This window comes from Tinamus guttatus, unplaced genomic scaffold, assembly GCF_059628265.1.
Source record: "Tinamus guttatus ecotype Peru unplaced genomic scaffold, ASM5962826v1 Tinamus_guttatus_pri_ptg000202l, whole genome shotgun sequence".
Classification (NCBI taxonomy): Eukaryota; Metazoa; Chordata; class Aves; order Tinamiformes; family Tinamidae; genus Tinamus; species Tinamus guttatus.
The window spans coordinates 1,957,378-1,980,361 of record NW_028288736.1 but is presented as its reverse complement, the minus strand read 5'-3'; the positions used below and the strand labels follow the sequence as shown (position 1 = coordinate 1,980,361).

Here is a 22,984-nt window from a genome sequence, read left to right as displayed (position 1 = left end):
GCAGCGCTAGTTTCCATTTGAAAGAGATTAGGATAGATTTCTGACTATGTTTTTTACTCTAGTTTATATCTCTGCACTTCCTGGCTTCTGAATGATGCACATATTTAAGAGAGGGCAGAATCTAGTCTCTTCTTTTATCTGTCCAAAGTGAGGCCATTTTATGCACCTTCTATTCAAAAACAAAACACACTCAGCTATGTTGGAAAACTGCTGGCAAAAGAACTATGTATGTGAATCATTTCAAACCCTGGATGCAAAATTAGAACCAGGAAAAGATTCTGAGTGCAGAAAAACAAACTCCCTTTCCATCTATTGTAGCTTTAAGAAAGACCATTCTGTCTGTTCTCATGCCATCAGCAGTGGGATGCCAGAGGACCTGGAGGGGTGATTCATCATTCCTCTTCACTTGCAGTCTTCATGAGAATTTTGTACCTTCTTGTGCACGTTTGCAGTTCCAAAAGTGAGATTCCTTCCTTCTCGCTTTCTGCAGCAAACCGAACAACTGGACAACAGCTGGGTTCGGACGACGTTCGAGCGGTCCGTCCCCATGAGCACCTACTTGGTATGTTTTGCGGTGCACCAGTTTCAGTGGATAGAGAGAACATCCGCCAGTGGCAAACCTGTAAGTCTTGCTGTGGTGTGGACATGAGTTAGATAACAGATTTATTATGATTTGCATAAACAAAAAGAAAAAAAAAAAAAAAAAAGGAATCCAATCATGGAATGCCTATCCTAAGCTTGTTAAGAGTCTAACATTTTCCCCACCTTTCCTACAAACTATTTTATGCAGGAGATCAGAGCAGGTATCCACAGTGATCTCCCTGACTCTGTCTAAATACTATTTCACAGCCCTTTCCTATCTCCCAGATAAAGGGGATTCCACCTTGGTGAGATCCCAGCCCGTTCCTCAAATACAGGCATGTGGGTCAGAAAGGAGCGTCCTTTCTCCAATCTAGTCCTGGATTTCAACCCCAGATCCTCGGGGAATGTAAAAATCCAGGGGTATGAGAAATGTGCAGGCTGTGGGTACAAATATTTTACTGTTTTCTGTAGGCTTAAAAGATCTGTACTAAGCTTGACATCATTGCTGCTTATAGTAAGGGTGACATAGGTCTACAGTGCTGCAACAATTGCCTCTTGTCTTGAATATTCTTTTTATTGCAATAATTAGCCAAATATAGCCAAATAGTGGCTAAAGGCATCTGCCACAGTAAGTACTTATAAAAACATATAGGAATGATAGGATCTACCTAAAGACCTGGATAGTTTGCAAGTGTCCTAATGCAGTCAGCATACCTGAATCTGAATCCACAAAATCAAAGAAGCTCCTTGATTTTGATGCAGCACATATAGGCAATGCAATCCAATAAAGTTCTGGCTTGGATTCAACAAAAAATCTTCTGAAGGTATAGCTGATCATGAACTTGCACATGTTCACATAGACAGATGTTTTGTAGAGTTCAGTTATTTCAAGAATCAGAATTTGTTCAGTTTTTGGTAGAACTCAGTACAACAGAAAACAATGAAATGCAGATAGCAAACACAAAAGACTTCATTTTACAGACACCAAATTCTTCTTCATTGAGATTCTCTGCAAATCAACGTCACACTCCAGAATATGGCTCTCAGGTCAATTTTTATTTTGTTTTGTTTTGTTTTCCCAAGCAAAACAATAATGCCCGCAATGTTCTTGAGTTGCTGCAGCTTTTCTAAATGCAAGGGAGTGTTTGCTGAAACTTCATAATTAAAGCGTGTGTGTAGAAGCAGAGGTATTCAAGTAAGTACAGAGTTTGCCTGAAGAAACTTCTAATTCAGACTTTGTTTCTTACACATTTTACCGACACTGTTCAATAATAATTTCTGAGGACTTGCCTGCACTAGAAAATTTGGTTAAAATCATGACCTCTGCCTTAACAGGGATGTAGCTATATCAACATGAAGTATAGGAAAAGAGTATTTTGAATTAATGGAGCCACATAATATTTATCACTAAAAAATACCTTTTCTTCAGTAAAATGATCCTACCACTCAAATTTTTAATTGGATATTAAGAAAGCCCTTTTCCTAACCAAACAATTCCATTCACAAAACTTTTTAAGTCTTGCCAAGTAATGGGATATTTAGATTCACTGATTATTGAAAAGAACATTGCACAGTTTGCTATAAAAAATATTAGCAATAAATCTTTCATCCAGCAGAAAGCCCTGCAATCTATATATTGTTTTCATAAGCAAGCATACAGCTCACATGATATGATAAATTATTTAAAAGCTCTGCCAAAAGCTCTGAAATTTACTGCCCTAACAAAGACGTTAATGGAATCAATGGTGGAAAAAAGTACCCAGGGTTGTAAACAAAGCAGCTGAGCTGATTTACCTGCCAGGTACTGAATGTGCAGCTTGGAGAATGGCAAGGAGATTATACAAGTGAAACCCAAGCTCGGTTCTAGTGCACGCTGAAGGTTTTGGAGCCCATTAATAGGGATCAGCTGGGGGAGCGAAGAATGCTAAAATGGGTAAAGAGATTACTGAAGTGGAAATGGCAGTCCGTAATTGCAAACTGACCCTGAGGGAAATCCCCTGGCTGGAATGGATTCCCGATTGAATTTCATAAGCTTTTTTGGGGTTGTTTTTTCATTCCAGCTTTATTTCTGACCACTTTCCTGTCTCCTCCCCCTTGTTGGAAGAAGTATAATTTTATGGCATTGAAACCAAAGCATTGTCAGGCTCCAAGAAGCTCCCCGAGTGGGCCAACTCCCCTGCTCAGTTTAGACCCTGAATTCCTGGCTGTAAGACAGCAATGAGGAGTAAATAAGCCACACCAAAGCATCCGGAAAAATGGTGCCCATTCATAAGAGATACAAGGCCTGCAAGATGGAATAGACAGATTATCCCAAAGTCAGAAACTTGTCTCCGTATGAAGATTTCTTACCCTCCACACTGGAGGGGGGCCACTTAACTTCTGAAGATTGCTCTGATGCCATCAGTCCTGATCAATGAAGTGCCCAAAGCAAGTGGACTCCCTTCTGCTCTACTTGCCCAGGTCTCTTTTGCACAAAACAGCATGGGAAGGAGGGGCTGGCATGCAGCCTGGCTCTGCTGCAGGCGTTGGTGCCGCAACATGGCCAGCACAAGCGTTTGGTCATGAGTCTTGCCAGTTCTGCCATCTGGGCATCCTGTAGGAAGCAGCCACAGATCACATGTTGACTTGGGCTCTCTCCTGAAAAACTTTGTTGAATAAATGAGTCACAAAAGAGATTTTGCTTTCAGGCCAGTCTCGCAGAGGAGAATACCTGTAGGACTTTGAGTTTGCATGCTAAATGACTTTTCAGTGTTTGCCACTTTTTGATTTCACCTACTCAACCAGGAACTGCTCTAATTGTCTCTCTACTTTATTTTACAGCTGAGAGTTTATGCGCAGCCACTGCAAATACACACAGCAGAATATGCAGCAAACGTAACAAAAATTGTGTTTGACTTCTTTGAAAATTACTTTAATCTGAGTTATTCTCTTCCAAAGCTAGGTGATTATCGATATTTATATTTCTCTCTCTCTTTTTTAAATTCACTCTCACAGTTATGTTTCTCCTGCAAGTCCATTTTTGGTGGAAAACAGAGAATGAAAATGATTAGTTGCTAACCGTTGATATTATGTCAACATTATGTATCCCTATAGTTCAAATATTCTTAAATGTCATGATGGGAGGGTTAGTCTCAGTAGCGATGCTCTCTATTCCTTCAGTTCTCACAGCTGGCATGGTTATTTTCAAATGTCTCATGGAAAATAAGGGGAAGCATTGGTGACACGAGCAAAGGAACATTATGAGCTAAAATAAAGCCAGATGCAGTTAGAGAAAAACATGTACCACTCTCATGGAAATTTCTGGACAAAAGTCAGCAGTGAGATAACTGAAGATGTAAACTGCCAGAGAGCATGCCATACTATTTGCTAACCTTAGTGCAAAGTGGGTGTGTATCCACTTCTTAGAAAGATGAGTGTGGTCCAGTGTATAATTTCTATTTTCTACTGCTGGGCTGAATGTGAAGATCCAAAGCTAAACAAGATTGGGTACGGTACCAAATTTTGCCTGTGGTTACAAAATAAACCCTCCCCTGCAAAAAAGGCATTTGGGCATCCTTTAGCTTAGGCTATCTGGAATCTGGATCTGATTTGTACAGTTTGAACTAATAAAGTTGGGAATGTAATCAATGCTGTAAAAATTAGTTGGAAACGCTCCCTCCTAAAACTTCCAAAGAGGTAATTTAGTTGGGTTCATAAACTTAAAAGAATGGAAAAAACATTAACTACAAACAAGTTAAAACAATGTAACGCAAAAAAAATCCTAAACTTTGAAGACTATTAACAACGATATTCAAATCCTTTACTAGACACTCATAAATATAACTAATATGCTAATCTGTATTACTTTAACAACAGATTTTGACCTCCTTTCCTCAAAACGTCACTTGAGTTTACTGCACATTTCCACCTGCATTTTAGCAACAACTATACTAGGGAACCAGTACAGCAGGTCGTCGTTTGTTCCAGTTAATTATTGGGCCTCTATCTTGTCCATGTTTCTTATGCATGCTGTCATTTCAAAACTGCCTATGGTTTTGCCACATTCTAGCACATGTCTACATGATAAAGTGGACCTCTAACCTCTGGGCTAATGGTATCAGATGGTAGATGCTCTGTAGACTTTTCTCAGAATGTCTATTTTTTAGATAACAAATCTCGACTTACTATATTGTTCCCTCTGTGTTACAAGTCAGCTAGATCAAACCTGATGAACTAAATATGTTTCTGCATAATGATTTATTCACAAAAATATACTTCACATTGAATTACGGGTTCTGGCACTGCCATTCTCTTTGTGCTCCTCACTTACACCATCACTGCATCCTTTGCCAGACTTATCAATCAGCTTTGATTCTACAATCAAGCTGCTTAAAATAAAATAATTCCTCCGTTCTATTAGAGGTATATGTGAGGGCTGTTCTTCTTTTTAATTTTAAATCCATCTGTAGTTCTTCACCAACTCACATAAAAGGCTGTGGACATTCTTTGAAGAAGGAAATACCAGCCCAACTGAGTCTGTAATTCTCAGTTAAACCAATATTGATTACTGACCATGAAGGAGTGACTCCCACAGATTGCCATGAGTAGAAGCAGATGCTGTTCACTACATGGGGGATTCACTTTGGTTAACATGTCAATAAATATGTTTAATACAGCAGTGTAACGAACAATGACATGCCTCATTACGCTACAGACAGTTTCAGATGGTTTATTGCCAACAGCACATCCCCAGACAACACTACTAATTTCTGGGGCCGAAATGAGGTAGCATATGGTAGACATGCTCCGAAATGAGGTAATGTTTGGTACACACGCTCCCAGGAAGTGGCACAGCACCTTCTCTCAGGACACATCCTCAGCTAGGGCCACGGACTGTAGCTCTGTGAACATGAGCAGAGCCAGGGCCGTCGCTATCAGCAGCACGCAGTCCCTCCTTTCTTAAACACAGGTTCTAGGCTGCAGCCCACAGCAGTAAACTCAAGCCACAAACAGTAAGCAAGCAAAACAGGCTGTGAGCACCCAAAGGGAATGAGCCATGTGGCTTAAAGGATACAGTGGTAATCATGTCCTCTGTCTTTCACTGCAGATAAAATAGCTATCCCAGATTTTGGGACAGGCGCTATGGAGAACTGGGGGCTGATCACATACAGAGAAACAAACCTGCTCTATGATCCCGATGAGTCTGCCTCTTCCAACAAACAGAGAGTAGCAGCTGTGATAGCTCATGAGCTCGTTCATCAGGTACATTTTAGGACGTGTTTCATTTTTAAATGCTTCACGTGAGTGGTAGCTTTATTTGTGAAAATACTGTGTCAGGAATCCTGTCTCCAGTCCATCTACGTGAGCTTGCCATTTGATCGCAAAATATCAGGCTTCCCTGTTAAAGCTTTAGGGTACCAGTACTGCCTTTGAATTATCCTCAGGAAATGAGCTGCTTGGGTCCAGACTGTGAGCCAGCCTACAAAAATCTGCCTGAAATGTCTTAAAGGAAGGAATTTGCATGTGCAGATGTCTCTTTCGGGCAAGCAAATAGGGAAGAGTATAAACTGTGGAGGCTGTCTGGAAACATGTCCTTACATACACAAATCATCAAATCAAGAGGAAGAAACTAAAAATATTTTCATGAATCATTAGCAATCCCCCAGTAATACGCAATTTTGTAATAAAAGTTATGTTCTAATACCAGGCAAGGCCTGAATTCCTATTAAAGCCCCAGAATTACGATAATTTTCATCTGGCAAGAGGAAGAAATGCAAACGAATGATGCACGATGCAGAGATGTGAGATCCTGAAATGTACATTTACTGTTTAGCTAACATTGCATCTTTCATTGTTACAGTGGTTTGGAAATATTGTGACCATGGACTGGTGGGATGACTTGTGGTTAAATGAAGGATTTGCCAGTTACTTTGAGTACCTAGGAGTAAATGAAGCAGAACCAGATTGGCAAATGGTAATTATTTCTGTCTTTGCAGGCTTTGGCAGAGGGAGGGGAAGTGTTTTGGAAGAGGGTAGGATTAGGGAAGGATAATGAGGACTTAAAGCGTAGTTATAGAAAACTGACATAGTGCAGTGCAACATAAATTTGGCTTACACTGAGTATTTTCTATACCTTGATATCTATGGGCTAGAAAGCACAAAAACTAACACAGCTTAAATTTTTGCACCTACCTATATTTTGGTCTGAAACTAGTTAAGTAAGTTTTATAAAGATTTACTCCACAGAGAAGAGTTTTTCTTTTTACAAGTAGGTCAAGCATTTTGTTATTATTATGGTAATAAAAAATGAAGTGGATTTTGGGCTAAGCCTTGGCCTTTCTGCAAGGTTGTTTAAAGTCCTAGTTCCAGAAGATGGAGATTCCTCTTTATCTAGTTGGGCTGTAATATCTCTTAAGAGGACTTCCCTTAGATTCATTATGCAGCGTGGCAAAGGCTGGAAACCTGGGCCTGCCTCCCCAGCTTGGGCTGTTCCTGAAGGAGAACATCAGATCTCCCCATTCAGCTGCTGCCAGTACTTTAACTGTTATTTCAAACGCTTCAAAGCAGAGTATCTGTACTCCAAGCAAAGCAAAAGGAGGCAGGGGCAGTCAACAGCCCATAGCACTAACTGCGCAGCAAAAGCACCCGTCGTTTGCTTTAGGGTTTCAGAGAAAGGCAGTAGCCTTAAATGTGCGTTATACTCTGTGGAATGAAAACACTTTGTGACCAGAGGGAGGTTTCCTGCTTTCTCCTCCCTTCCTCCCTCCCCAAGAGTTGTGGTGGCACATAGCATTCATACTTCCCCCAGCTGTCCCGTAGCAATGAGATTCTGGTTGCTAACAGCCCTGCGCGAGGTGCACGCATGGAGGGGAGCACGGCTGCTCTTGCGCAGGCTGCGCCTGCTGCCAGCAGCGCCCGGCGCCCGCGTCCACATCCTGTGCAGACCCGCAGCGGCCACGGGCTGCTTCCCTGCCCGCTCCCTGCTCACCCGAATATCTCCTTTGTATAATGGGGGCTGAAGAGCAAATATTCCACCATCACTTCTTTTACACCTTGAAGTAGATCCGCCATGCTATCTGGATAAGCAGCATTTTAATTACTGAGCCTAATATTTAATGGTCCTTTTCGTATTCAGACATTGTGTTCATTTAAGACCTAAAGCCATTTCAACGTTATTATCCTAGTGAGTGTTAGAAGAGAGAACTGAATAGAAATTTAGTCTATCTTGCCTATGTTGATTAGGGATTAAGGGGATATTGACTGCAGGTCACTTCATCTTTTTTAATAATAATAATAATCACAGTAGACCATGGGATGGGTATCTAATTCCTCCCTTCCTCCTCCTCGGCTACATCTTTGCAAGAGGAGCCCATAACGCTTTCCAGATATTATCTTACTACTGAAACTGGGGATACAGGCTCCTTTTTTGCCTAAGATTTTGTGCTGTGATACACATGGGAAAACAGGATTTGTAAAAGGCAATTTAGGTGAGGAAAAAAGTGTTTCCCTGTCCTCTCAGAAGCATGAGTGGGTAAGCCCTCCTTTAGGGGAAGTGAAATTTCCTTACAAGTGCTTCCCCTCTAGAGAAGGTGCAGTTCTAGCTACCTTTTTTTTTGTGGAGCAAGACCTGGAGTTTGTCCTTGGTTTCTACTCTAACATCTCCCTTTTCTCAGCTCGACCAGGTTTTAATTGATGATGTGCTTCCTGTAATGAAGGACGACTCTCTGCTCTCTTCGCACCCAATCGTGGTTGACGTGTCATCTCCAGCTGAAATCACCTCTGTCTTTGATGGGATATCCTACAGTAAGGTAGGCAGCTCTCCTGGGATAACCAGACTGCAAGGGAAGTGGGAGCTTGGGAGAAGAGATGAAAGGCAGGAGGGCTCATAATCATAATTTCCAACCCACATGGGCCGAGTCTGCACAAACCTCTTTTCTAGCAAGTTCCCTACTGTTGCCGATGATGATTCAGACAAAAACAGCCTTGAAAAAAGCGGTGCAGCCAGTGCCCCAGACAGCTCTCGTGTGCCCTGCAAAACTGCACACAGCACACGGTGGAGCAGGAACATCACAGCGTCAGCACTGCTTGGCACTACAGTTGGCAGTTTTAAAATTATCCAAAACAGGGCACTAAGCACATCCCTCTCCCATCATCGCATGTGCTGAGGCAGCCCAATTATGCCAAGACATATAATCTAATTCAAGGGCAGATGTCTGGATTCCCTCTCTTTCACTTTCCTGTCATACTTTTGGGACAGTATAACTGTCATTTTGAGGAAGTGAGACAGGGAATAAAATCAGGGAAAACATGGAAGTATTTTGCCTCGTGTTGCTCACAGCCTCCCAGGCACCCTAGCATTCTTAGGAAAGAAGGATTACCCTGAACTCAGGACTCCCTGGGATATAACCGCTGTTGACCTCCACAACTCCCTAGGATGTCCGCGCACCTCCTTGGCTCAAGCACATTGACAGTAGCGCTTCTGTTTTGAGGGAGTTTCTGGCACATTTAGTCTGAAGAAGTACAGGAGGATCAAACACCTCCAACCACCTTCTTTCTTGGCACCATGTTTGCCACCAAGGTCACGGAGGAGTTGGAACTCTGGTCCCTCTCTCCTCAACCAACTCTCTCCACCATCTGACAAACCACCTTTGCGTGGACAGCTTCTTGCATGACTCTGTCAGTTTCCTGACTGATGCTATAGCAATAGTTTCCACAGAACACAAAAAATCCACTATTATTACATCCTGATTATTCCTTCTCTCCAAGTTCCCATTATCCTGCTAGGCATAAAGTATGTATTCAATTGATTTCTGCCTTTATCTAAAATCTGTAGTCATAGACATTACTTTTACTAGCTAGACTTGATACATTTCCATCGGTTCTGTTTTCAATTGCTAAATCCTCTGTTCAGCAACACAATCAGTATTTATTGCATCATAAATGCCTCACAGTCAAATCATAAACCACGTGAAAAACTACATTGTGTAACAGTGAATTTCTTAAATCAAACTAAACAAAAATCAATATACTGAACTAAATCAAATACTTTGGACTAAAATAGGATATTTCAGTGGTGAGCTAAGCAAGAGACTCTCTTGCATGGTCTAAAAAAAAATGAAAAAAAAAAAAGCTTTAGCTCATCTCTTTGTCCTAGATAATTGCTACATTAACTTTTCTTTAAGAGAAAACAGGAACTCGTGCATGGTTTTGCATGCTTGGGATATAATTTGGCTTGAATGAGAAAATCTTCGCATAGGTTTAGCTCAAGGTACTGTTGATATTTTTATGTAAATGCTTAACAAAATTAACTTTTTTCTTTTTGGCTTTGTTTTGGCTTCTCTTTAGCAATTTTATTCTTATGACAATATTCATCAATAAACAAATAATACATAACATGCAATGCTCTCTGTTAGTTTTACCAGAGTAATTACAGGGCTTATAAAGTCCTAAAACTCTAACGCATGGCCTAGGGGTCTGCGGAGTCCTTGCAGTCCATTCTGTGAGTGAACATCTAATTGTGTCAGATCAGAAGGGCATTACTCACCTAGGAAAGCTGCACAAGGTAGAGCTGGTCACTAAACAGTTTATATACGTGTATATAACTATATTATATATAGATATATATATAAATACATATTATAATTATGTTATATATATAAATACATACTATAATTATGTTATATATATATAGTTTATATACCTATAAATAAGCCCACATTTTTAATCTGAACTTAAAAGGGATCTATATCTTGCCTCTTCTTTAATGATCTCTCTTAATTGACACATTGTGCCAGGATAACGAGATTTTCCATCTTTGGAAATCAAAAACTGATTAGCTTTTCAGAAAACAAATATTTAAGTATGTTCTGATGGCAGCTTGCTTTTGGGAGTCCCATAATTTTGAAACATCACAGCTAAAGTTTAGGATTAAACCCTCCACATTTCTGCTATATACAATATTGTAGTACACTTAGCAATTACTATAGCTCTCTAGAAGTTGTTACGTGGATTGTGATGAAACATTCAAACAAACTAACATACACACATCACCAGCAGAGAAGGTCAACTAATCAAATCAAGGTCACTCCACAAAACCTCTGCAAATATTTGAAAAAGCCAAAAGTTATGAAAATACCAGAGTTTCTAGTGATTTTATTAGCAGGAGGTTTTCTCAAACACACCCCATCAGACTATACTGGAAGAACAGTAGTTTGGAAGGTGGTCTGTGGCATATCTGCTCAAACTCTACTGTGAGTAGTGCAGCCTGGTTGTTATTCTCAAAAACATAAATAGGGAAGAGAGGATTTACTGAGGACTCAGATTTGTTTTCATGGGACAACAGGATTTTTAAACCATTCAGAGCATTAGGATTTCACCTGCCCTTTCATTTATTGGGAAAATGAAAATGCACTAATCCTAAAATCGTATTTTACATTTTAGACTTGCCTTGCATTTTGTTTATCTTCCCTCATTTTGTCCCACAGGACTCTTACTTCTCTCTCCTATTTTCCCTCTGTTTCTTTATTCTTTCAAGATCCTAGTTGTTTTCTTTCTGTCATGCAAGTGAGTAACTTCTGTAATCCTACTGCTACTCTTCTCTGGGGCCAAAGCTCTTGCACTGACCTTCAACCAAACTCACTGCAAATTTTTAGATGCACCATCCTGGGCACGCAGTTCCCTGGACCTGTTCCGATTCAGGAGTTCCCTGTCAATTGGGTGCTCTGCAGAAGTCATTTTCTCTCAGGCTGCCTGGCTGGATGCTGGCTAGTTCCCCTGTTGCCACGAGCCAGCATTGACTGGGGTAGGAGAGCTCCTACAGGCTTTGGCAGCTGGGTGGGATATCAGCCCCCAGCAGGGGAACCCTTCCACCGCCCCAGCTGTGTTCAGAAGAAGGCATCTGGATTCATGTGTTACTTTTTAGGTGAAGTGAAAGGTGCTACAGGAGCATGGCATGACCTTGTTCCCTTTCGCTTTGTCCCCAGGGTGCATCGATTCTCCGAATGCTTCAAGACTGGCTGACACCAGACCTCTTCCGGAAAGGGTGTCAGGTATGATGGCCCTCAAAGCATGCAAGAAATGCAGCTGATCCTCACATGGCAGCTGACAATTCATCATGCAGAAAAGAGAACATCACAGATTCTGGTACTAGGAGCAGAAACATATAATTCATTTCAGTGCTGGGTGAACAGTGTCAAAGAGAAGTTCATGTTCCTACCAAGCAGGAACGTGAACTACAGGATGATTTGACAGTCTGTCCGGAAGGACCCAAATCCATGACAACTTGGTCATACACAAACCTCCTCAGCCTTGTGTTTGCTCTTTATCCTGCTACCAGCCAGGTTCTCCTCCCTCAGCTGGAGAGCACTTTCCTGGAGCGCTTCCTGGTGCTACTGTCCTCCAGGCTTCCCAAGCCCACTATGCAGCAGCGTCTTACAGACAACAGGACCTGACACAGGGAACCCAGTCCCAAAGAGCTGAGATGATCAGGTCTGGAAAAGAGAGAGGTTACAGAGTTTGGAGACATTTCTCTTTGAGGAAAAACTCAATGCTACAAAACTGCAGAAATAAAAGTGGGAGAAAGGACACTCTTCCAAAGACAAAGCTTCTCTCCTGTTTCCTGTGAGCTGACATCTGCAGTTTCTGAAAACAGGTTTACTGAATTTCTCCTTACCTCCCTCCTCTCTGGAAAGCATGGGCTGCTACAGGATAGCTGTCATATTTTCCCTATTTTTTTTCCTTTCCTATATTTAATATATAGGAAATATATTTATCCTATTCCTATATTTAATCCTGTGTCTAAACGACAGGAAAATACAGATATCCTGTCACTAGAGTCTAGTTACTGCTGTTTGCCCAGAGCCTCCCAGAAGACAGAAGTAGCTAGCCATGGCTAGGAATGAAAGAAACAGCACCATCTACTGACTACACACTACCAGGTCCAGGGAGCAGGACAGGAAAAAAGCCAGGATGAGCATTACATAAGCCATAGGATAAGACTAGTGTTTAGGATGGGCAAATACTAAGTTGAATGCCCTTAAAATCCTTGCAAAAGTCATTTTGATCACAACTTAGAGGCTACTAGATTTTCATGCTTCCTCTGATTCGACAACTACCCAAACCCCTTGAAACAGCTGAGTCCTCTTAACAACCTCCCTAGTTAGATAGAAATGTGCAACATTCGTGTCCATCTGAATAAAATACAAAGAACTCAAGAACAAATGTATTTCATACTATGTTACATGGGAAAATATTATGGGATATGTTAGAAAGCAACACATATATTCTGGGAAATATATGTGTTTATATATAAAATATAAAAGTATTTCGCTATATGGAAAATCACACCTTATTATGCATAAATTTAAAGTACTTAAATACTTTCACACTTACTACATTGTCAAGAGTGAATAGTCCTTTTTTTTTTTTTCTTCAGTGGACTGGCCTTTTCAATACTCCTCTGAAAAACTAGTTCTCCATGTTTTCGGTTTACTTGAAGTTAGAAGCACTGCTTAAAGCAACTGCCTCCCTCCTCTACTTACAAAATGGACAGGTCTCTTTTTTAGAACAGTCTATCATTTTAGAACAGTCTATAATATTCCAGGAATATCCTACAGGAACTCAACGCAGTGAATGGTGCCTGCAAAAACCAGGGAAATGAACCAGCCTACATCTGGCTCAAAGTTCTTCCAGGTTCAGAATATTTCTTGTCATATTATGTACAACTGATCCTATTTGAATATGTATATTATTTTTGTACGTAAAGAAGATAGACCTGGTGGTATTTTCACATAGCCTTCTATCTTTCTCTAGATATATCTAAAGGAAAACCACTTCATGAATGCCAAGACAGATGATTTCTGGGCAGCACTGGAAACGGTATGCTTTGCAGCACTCTGAACCCTTACTGGTGAAAAGTTTCAGATCAAATGTTTTGAATTTCTTAAGCTTTTTATATTCTATAGTTCTTTTGTCAATGAGAAATCACAAGCTAAGCAGCCTCCCAACATATTCCAACAGAACTTATTTCTAGCAAATATAATTCCTTCATTTTTTGGCAGAGAAGTGGGAAGGTGGAATTATAAACAAGATTGTTTCTGACAGGATTTCCACACACACATACAATCTCTAGCAATTCAAAATAACGTCATGGTCTCCCCAAGCACACACATGCACACCTGTATCCTTCCAGATTTGTCTAGTTGAAAATTCTTGAAGATGTTCATCAGCAAGTAATGTTGTTGCTTATCACCTCTCTCCCTTTAGCTTCCAAGTTCTCTGCCTCCCGTCTCTGGTCTTCAGCTTGAGGCTGGGCTGTTTCTTCCCATCTCACTATCCCTAAAGGCCACCTGCCTACAACCAGATCTCTACCTGGAGAGAGATTAAGCCATGCAAAGAACCTCAAAGGACACAGTATTTCTGGCTATGTTACCGCCTAAACTCCTGCTCACATACTCCTTATCTCATTTGTGTATGTTTGAGTTTCCAGTTCATTCCTGCTTTCCATGACAGGCACCATAAAAGGATTTAAAGAAGTATTTTTTGTGCTGAACTTGATCTTTCCTTTGTTCCTATTTGCTCTTCTTCCTTCCAGTGTCAGATAACACTTTTTTTCCCACTTTGTCCTGAATTTGCTTTTTCACTGCAACCTTTTCTCCTCACTCATAGGCAAGTAATAAACCAGTGAAGGAAGTCATGGACACATGGACTAGACAGATGGGTTATCCTGTGCTGGAGATGGGAGCTAATTCAGTGTTCACACAGAAACGGTTTCTCTTGGATCCTCATGCTGATGCTTCTTACCCTTCTTCTGATCTCGGGTAAAAATGTATTTTAAATGTCTAAAAAAGAAAGATGGAAATACTGTACAGACAGATATTCTCTCCTACTGACACACATGCACACAGCAAGCAGTGTTACACCTGTTCTTGATAAACACTTGTATTTAAAAAGAAAGTTAGTGGAAAATTCAATACAAGTATTTCAAATTTAGGACTGCACCAGCCCCTTGTCTCAAGCATTCTCTCCTAAACACAGCAACACAGGAAGGGATGGGGTCCCACCAAGGGTCTTATTCTCATGCACGCACAGCTCAGATGACAATAAGCCATTTGTAGAACCCCTGCAAACTACAGTCTGCCAAACTAAGAAAGACGGACACAGAACTGTTTCTTCTCATAAAGCAGGTATCCTAATACAGGTATTTTATATCAGGATAGCATATTCCCAATTCCCCTATGGTATAGGAAGTATAATACATCCCAGTGTAGAGGGATCTTACTTATGTGGCTTAATAAACGAGTTACTGTGAAATAGCTGATCACATATGAAGTTTAATAATCCTAATCAGGCGCTGTGTTTTTCCTATTTAGCTCAGAACTGTATTGGCTAATTTTAACCATCTAAAAGATTGTTAGTTACTAGTCAAAGAGAGGCGTCTTGTGCGGTCAGAGGGCCAGCTTCAGGCACACATCTACCCGTCAAGACAGGCTGTAGAAGACTATATGTTTTAATTAACAGAGGACTAACATGAGAGATGATCCCTGCCTGTGTATGACAAGGGCATGGAGGGGAAAAAAAAAAAAAAAAGGCAGTACAAGGCCCATTTTATTGGCAGACAGGCATAGGTATCCAGAGAGTTGAGATAGGAGAATTACTCATGTATTTGTAATGTATTTCTCCCATCATATCAATATACCAATTTGCAGTCTTGAAGCAATTCTAGCTTCAGACACCAGCCCCGTATATGTGAAGACTGGTGTTACAGATCATTCAGTCAAAAGGCTCCTTATTTTAAATATCTGGGCTTACTGAAGTCAGGAATCTTGGCTGAACCTGAAGTCAGGAATCCCTTGACTTTGGGAATTACAGTACCTTGACGTTTGTCATTTCTCAGGTTGAAATCCCAGTGTAGTTCCTACCTTAAGCTGTCAAGGAGCTGAGCTGTGAACTGCCCCTGCCATTCTGAAAGTGATGCAGATTTTTTTTCCTCAACGTGTAGCTTCTATAAATGACTTAGAAGTGAAATGCAATAGCATGTGTTGTTGTAATACCAATGCTGCCCTGGGAAAGACTTACTCCCCTGCCTAAGGGTTAGGCTAGTGGAAACCCTTATTTCCTCCTTCCACCTTCACAGGAAGCTCTCAAAGTCATGACACCACAGAAGGAACTGTCCCATTTCACCTTTGAGTGTGGAGTTTTTATGTAACCAGTGAAAACTCCAGGCCTTGTGCGTGGAGTTACTCTCTGAACCCTGCAGGGATGGTCTCCCCAGGTGCCTGCAACATGTCTGGTTTGAAAGATTCCCCCCCTGAAAAGTGGCAGTCAGAAGAAATAGGTCAAAAACTTGTGCTCTTAAAATAGTGCTGCTGGGCAAATATATAGCTAGAGCACAGCATGTCAGAAACTCTTCCTCAATATGCACAGTTAACAGGACACAGCTATTGTTTCTAATGCTCAGGAAAAGTAGTTATGTATGCCATTTCAGGAACATATAAAGAAAACTAAATAAAATCCCTCCATTAAATGCATTTACAAAACAAAAAAAAAATCTTTTATGGGCTTTCTTGTGGGGAAACACAACGCTGAGACTTCTAGCCAAACAACAAGCCCTCTAACTTCCATGGCAGTATGGTCCATAAGAGAGCTAGTAAAAGCTGTAAGTGTATAAACCTGTTAAAGTATTTTTGTTCAAAGATGTAAAACAATAGCTAATCATTCTTCCTGGAGGTAGCAGGAACTTATGTTCATGTAGAAGGAGCAGAGCCTTCATTTTGATATTTCCTGGAAAGTAACTATTATTCCCTTGATCCAGAGTTGTAAAGAGTATCCAGATTTTCCCACTGCAATTGTCACCAGGATGTTTAAAATGGAAAGGAAGTCTCCTTGGGATGGACTGCAATATGCTAACATGGGAGAGCAGCTGACTGCTCAAAAGGACTTCACGATCTCACTAGTCCTATTTAGGTAGCTGTGCTCTATGCTTATGCACCCTGCCACTGTAGTTCTGTGAGCACCCAGTCATGGTCTTGCACCAGCTGTGCTCTGGCTCCCTGCTGAGTCCAAATGCTGAAGTTCTGGCACATCTCTCCAAAGCCTGGAGATGAGGCATAGCCCAGACAAGCAGCCTGCACCTAGTCTGAAGGTATTCAAGGAATTTCTCAGCCAAAAGCGTAAGGTCACATTTGGCATTCAGTGCTTAACAGAGGAAGAATTATGGTTTTCTGGGAGAAGGAAAATAAGCTGGAAAAGGCATACTTCTCTACGGCAGTATTGCTTAAACCCTTTCAGTCTTTTCACATGCAAAAAAAGTTTTAATAATACTTGGACACTTATCTCAAGTGAGTGTTATGAAGATTAACTGTTGTCTGTAGAGAGCCCTGGACATACAAATGTTAATGCTGAGGCTGTCCATCCACATATAATCATCTTTTGCTCAATTAATTGCTCTGTGCTCTGCTAAATTATTACTGAGCTGACATGAACATCCTACTTAATGAGGCTGCATATTCTCAGCTACAGAAATAAATAACTCAGGGTAGTGCACCAGAAATTAATCCACGCAATCGCTCCCTGCTTGTGGGTAATTCTTACCTTCCTCAGCATGCAGAGGCACCAGGAGGTGGAGAATGCAGCCCTAGCAGTTCCATTGATTTTCCAAACTCCTGATACACTACACTGTTCTCGGATCCAACTTCGGTCGCATAATAAACAAAGTACCAAGTTAACTTGGCTTATACATGTGCCTCAGACACAAAACCTTGCTCCGCTCCCTTGCAGGAAGACACATTTTGAGAACCATTTATACATGCACAGTATTAAGACAAGCCACTGCTACCCCCCATCTCTAGAGCACCAATATCCTTAGAAAACATTTCACACATTTATTTTGCTTTACAAGGAAAACAATTGCCTTAATCATATCACACCAATATCTGACATTTCCTTGCCTGAGCAGATTATCAGGGTGCAGAGCTTTAGCTAGAAAAGTCTCCTGAAGCAGTGAAAGAACGTTTTTACAATGTAGTCATAACTATTGGCAAAAAAGCCTTTTTTGTTATAAGGGATATTTGATCCGATACTGATAGATGTATATATATTATATATGTATAAAACCACTGGTAGCGTTGACTTCATAAAACAAAATGTACGTGTTAAACCAAATAAAAAGATATATTGATTTGATTTTTAATTTTTGCTTTCAAATGTCATTTAATTCTTTTTCTCTTTAAATAATTTCAGTTACAAATGGAATATTCCAGTGAAATGGGGACTTGGAAGTTCAGTGAACTATACTTTCTACAATAAATCAGATTCTGCAGGTAAAACTTCTCTTGTACTTCTTTTAAGTGTATTGAGTAGAGAAAAGCTTTTAAGTGCCCTTAGCAAGAACTAAAATGCACAGTTACCTGTCATACTTTTCAGTTTTCATATTTAGGAACCACCACACAGCTTGGTTATGCTATGGTTAGTAGCCATTTCTGTAATAAGACTATCACTCCACCATATACAGATTATGTCAATTAAGGCCCAATTCAGTAAAGTGTTTAAATATGTTTTTAAATCCAGCCCTATTCAAGAAAGCATCCAAGCATGTGCTTAATCATATAAATAAAACAAATGGAGGATAAAATTGGAAAATTTTATAACTAATAATCATGAAACTGAAAACTGTTGGCATTTTTAAATAAATTAGTAAGAAGCATTTCTTTGCATTTTCTTTTCATTTTTCATAATCACATTAATGTTCTCCATCCTCACACTAATTGTGAGCTACTTTTAAATCAAAGTAGCTGGCTTCAAGTAATTACCACAATTCAATAATCTAAGACATGGGCTGGCATCCATTAAGGTCTGTGACACATTTCCCCCCCCCCCAAAAAAAAAAACGACCTAAAATTAAGCTTGGAATTTTGCATTGACTTTGGTTAAAACCATTTTGGAGCCAAAGCATGTCCAGTGAGCTCTCTGAGTCACACAAAATGTGCGAACTGATCATTGTTTATTTTACAGGAATTACAATACAGTCATCTCCCAATCCTTTTGTGAAAATCAATGCAGACCACATTGGATTTTATCGCGTGAATTATGATAGCCAGAACTGGGCTGACTTAGCCAATCTTCTTGTCATTAACCACACAGTAAGTGACATGATATTAACCTGATTATGGTGGGTGTCTTATAGGGTCTCCAGATGTTATTTTTCCAGCAAATCATGGGTATATTCCTGACCACTCACTTTCTCTGTCCAAATAGATATTTTCAGCTGCTGATCGTGCAGGAATTTTGGACGATGCCTTTTCTTTAGCAAGGTAAACTAATTCTCTGCAGGGACTGTAACACTTTTTTTTTTCTGTTGTCCATTAGTTAGACTTAACTCAACTCAGGTGCTTGGAAGCAGAATTTTAAATCTGATGTAGGTTTTGATTGCTTTTCTGCTTGTGCTGTCCTTCAAAAGGCACAAATACAAGTATGTATTGGTAACTTTAGCACCAGTGTAGTCAAGAGAAATGTTCCCTCTCACTTCAGTGGAAGAGTAAGGGAGGCTTAAATACTGAGGGTCTTAGAAGAGGGTGGTTTTGTCATGCAGGAAATAATATTAGAAGCATTCCAGAAGAAGCTAAGGGTCCAGAAAAGCAGGGGTATGTCTGTAATGCATAACATGGCATTGGGAAGTTATTAGCTCACCTTTCCTGCTCCAGAGGCTGCTTGGAAACTTCTGGCTCTTGCACCAGACCATGGTGACATGGAGATATATTGTAGGTGACCTTCTGTAACAGCCAGTAAGACAGAACTTCCTCAGCCTTTTCAGGATGTCTCCAGAACAAGTAATTTCCTTCTGTATGGCAAGAGCTAATGCAGTCAGCTGAGGGTCACCCACTCCTCGACACACTGGTCTGCACCACATGGGTAGCCTCTTTATGGTGACAAGAGCTCCTGTAGCTGGGCATCTAACAACAGCTATCCTTCAGTGGTGTCTTTGGAAAACAGCACCCAACTTGCACTGCAGACTGTTTCTCTCCCTCCCAAATGCATTTCAGGCCTTTTAAAGTGAATAGTCCTCTAACACTGTTAAAGAAGCAAGTTCCTAGAACTCATTAAAACAACAGAAGTTATGTCTTCTCCTTTCTCAGAGCTGGACTCGTGAATTACTCTATTCCCCTGGATCTCACAGAATACCTAACAAATGAAGAAGACTATTTACCCTGGGATAGAGCTATATCAGCTGTAACCTACCTCGCAGACATGCTTGAAGACGATACCAATCTCTATCTTCTGTTTAAGGTGATGAAGCAAAAAACCATTCGGTCATGGAACCATTGGATCTGATCGCTCAGGATCTATAACAGCAATAATATTGAAGTTCAAATGATTTTCAAAGTCGCTGAGCCATCAGTATTTACTCTTTGTTACTGTACTCTTAAAAAATGCTGAGAACTGCTTAGTATTGATCTCTCAATTACCTGGATTGTCAATTCATTTGGAGGAAAGAAATTATGCCTCATTATCCTTATAATCCATCACAGTAAGTCACAGTACAGACATTTGTTTGTCAGGGCTGTCCTGCATCCAATAAATAAGTTTGTATCAGACAGCAAAAGTTCTGACACGTGTCCTCAGCATGAAGGACAATTACATCTCAGCATGGCAGCCAGCAAGTTTGATAACTGACTTGAACCTGAACATGATTTAATAGTCACTAATATATCTGGCAAGCAGTTCTGGCACATGCGCTTGGTCACAGCCTGACCGACCTTCACTCTGGAGCACTGACAGGACTAGGGAGAACAGGCTGGCCTTGTCCTACCTGTGCATCAGTGTCGCAAGTACATGAGCATGTTCAGACTTGGTACACTATGGTGGTCAAGAAAGGTGTTTGTTACATGCAAGTATGTGCATCTTTGTGCTATTTTTTGTTCAAGAAGTGCTAGTTCTCAGAAAATTAAAGTGAATAAACCTACTATAATGCTAATAAACCTAATATACTGTTATTTAATGATGTTTATGAAAGTAACCAAAACTCTCTGCCTCAGGACTATTTTCGCTCCCTGGTAAAACCCATTGTGAATCAGCTGGGCTGGAGTGATTCTGGAAGCCATCTGGAAAGGTTGAACAGGCATTTTTCCCCATTTCTCCTTACTGAGAGATTCAAGGAAAGTTAACCAGTGAGAAAGTCTCTCTCTCTTTTTTTTTTTTTTAAAGGCTTCTTCGTGCATCTGTTCTGGACTTTGCATGCAGTATGGATGACACAGAAGCTTTGAACAATGCGTCCCTCTATTTTGAGGAATGGGTCAGAGGACAAAAGTGAGTGCTCATGGCTTTTCTGAGTGCTGAAGAACATAGTGACGTGAAGTGGTGCCACTGTGCCCTGGTCACAGACGTCATGCAGGAAAGGGATAGCACTACTAAAGTTCTGCTTCTTTATTCTAGTCTTCCTGTAAATCTCCGACTCCTCGTATATCGCTATGGGATGCAGAACTCAGGCAATGAGACATCTTGGAATTACATGTTTCAGAAATACCAAGAGACTTCCTTAGCTCAAGAAAAAGAAAAACTCCTGTATGGTCTGGCATCAGTGAAAAATATCACCATTTTGGACAGGTGATTTAAATACACACAGACATTTCTTTCCCTATAGAAGCAACTATTCATTGTTTACCTGTCCTACCCCGTATCTACCCATCCAATCTTGTTCTCACTCACAAATAGAAATAATAATAGATTTTGGCAATTTTCATTGACTTGGAGGCATAAACTCTGCTGATTTTCTAGAAATGCCTAAATGTCTATGTTTCTTTTGATACAATTATCTTATGGTACAATTACCATTAATAGATAACTATGCTCTAGATCAGCCTGTCTTTAAGATGCTTTTGAAAAAATAACACCCTTCTCTGGAATGAGCTGTAAAACAATGGTCGCAAATAGTTTGGAATTACAGATACTAACATGGCATTGTTTCTTACAACCATGAGTAAACGTGTAGATTGGAGATGTTAGTGTTTGCTTCCCAGAATCTTCCATGATGCGTTCTCATTGATTCTTACTGGATTCTCCTTAGGTATCTGAAATATATTTACAACACGAGCCTCATCAAAAGTCAGGACGTTTTCACAGTCCTGAGATACATCTCCTATAACAGCTATGGGAAAACAATGGCCTGGGACTGGATACGGCTCAACTGGGAATACTTAGTTGGCAGGTGCGTTAATGACAATGTTACAAATTTTAAGTCCACATCCATAAGTATCTCTTGCCATGGTCTGCTTTATTTTCATCATACAACTATAACCACTGACCTATACCTACTTTTCTTCTGGAAAAGCAAAGTTTGCATGTTTCCTTTTATTTCTAGTTGTCCTTATACTCAGCTTCTTTATATAAGGAGAATGGAAAGTGTATTCAATGCAACCATTGCCATCTGCAATGAAAAAGTCCATTGCTGCTAACCAGAAAATCATTTTTTCCCTAAATGGCCACTTACAATTGACAGTGATTAAAAAGGCTGGGTGAATCTGTTTGCTAGCAGTGCAACAGGAACTTTAAACTTCAGATAAGTGTTTGTGCTCCTTCTTTTAAAGAGTCAACAAGTATCCTTTGCAGGTATTTTTCATCCACTATTGTTATTAAATTATTTTTCTAGATTCACTATCAATGACAGAACACTTGGCCGGATAGTAACCATTTCTCAAACCTACAACACTGAGCTCCAGCTTTGGCAGGTAAGGTGATAGCACTCCTGTTTATTTTAAGCAAATGTATTTTAAAATCTACTTGCCAGGAAATTTGTCTTTTTGTTGTGTTAATGTCTAGAGCAGCAGGAATTACTGTAAAATTACCCCAGTGCTCTTAGCTGGAACTTAAGTATCTCTTTCTTACAAAATGGCCCTTCATTAGGTTCCTTTAAAAAGTTATTTACTTAACCGCAGCATTACTTATTTCACATCAATTGTTTTTCTCTCTCTTTTCCAGATGGAAAATTTCTTTGAGAAATATCCTGATGCTGGGGCAGGAGAAACACCCAGGACGCAGTCGATCGAGCAGGTGAAGAACAATATTGAATGGCTAAAGGAAAATAAGGAAGATATACGAGCATGGCTAGAAAAGTGGGCAGGCCCTTAACGTCTTACTTTGTTAAAAACATCAGGCAATCATTCTGGTCACTGGGAGATATTTAGCAATGTGTATGTCACAGCTAGCTACCTTAGAGGACCAAGGCTTTTTTTTCCCCTCCAAATACACAGAAGCCCATTGCCAGAGCAACATTTGTGTAGTTGCTGATCCCAGATCCTGCCAACACTTGCGCATATGAATAGCTTTATACTTTGGGAGATGAATTTGCCTGAATAAATAGGAAAAATGTCTAAAGTTATTCAAGGTAGAAGTGCTGGCAAAACTGGGGTCCTTGCAGATCAAGCTGGTTGGT

The 22,984-nt window shown here is 40.3% G+C and overlaps 1 protein-coding gene across 1 annotated transcript in view; it reads left to right on the top strand.

Annotated features, from left to right (window-relative positions):
• Nucleotides 1-22,722, top strand: part of ENPEP (glutamyl aminopeptidase) — a 29,687-nt gene extending 6,965 nt beyond the window's left edge. The window contains exons 3-20 of the mRNA XM_010227469.2: nt 491-622; nt 3,403-3,523; nt 5,669-5,823; nt 6,422-6,535; nt 8,235-8,369; nt 11,544-11,609; nt 13,372-13,437; nt 14,227-14,378; nt 17,800-17,879; nt 18,571-18,698; nt 18,814-18,869; nt 19,692-19,842; nt 20,592-20,665; nt 20,761-20,862; nt 20,989-21,159; nt 21,620-21,760; nt 22,202-22,280; nt 22,531-22,722. Of these exons, the coding sequence (XP_010225771.2) occupies nt 491-622; nt 3,403-3,523; nt 5,669-5,823; nt 6,422-6,535; nt 8,235-8,369; nt 11,544-11,609; nt 13,372-13,437; nt 14,227-14,378; nt 17,800-17,879; nt 18,571-18,698; nt 18,814-18,869; nt 19,692-19,842; nt 20,592-20,665; nt 20,761-20,862; nt 20,989-21,159; nt 21,620-21,760; nt 22,202-22,280; nt 22,531-22,680 (2,073 nt within the window). The 3' untranslated portion in view covers nt 22,681-22,722. The remainder of the gene's footprint in view (nt 1-490; nt 623-3,402; nt 3,524-5,668; nt 5,824-6,421; nt 6,536-8,234; nt 8,370-11,543; nt 11,610-13,371; nt 13,438-14,226; nt 14,379-17,799; nt 17,880-18,570; nt 18,699-18,813; nt 18,870-19,691; nt 19,843-20,591; nt 20,666-20,760; nt 20,863-20,988; nt 21,160-21,619; nt 21,761-22,201; nt 22,281-22,530) is intronic.
• Nucleotides 22,723-22,984: the final 262 nt, after the last annotated feature.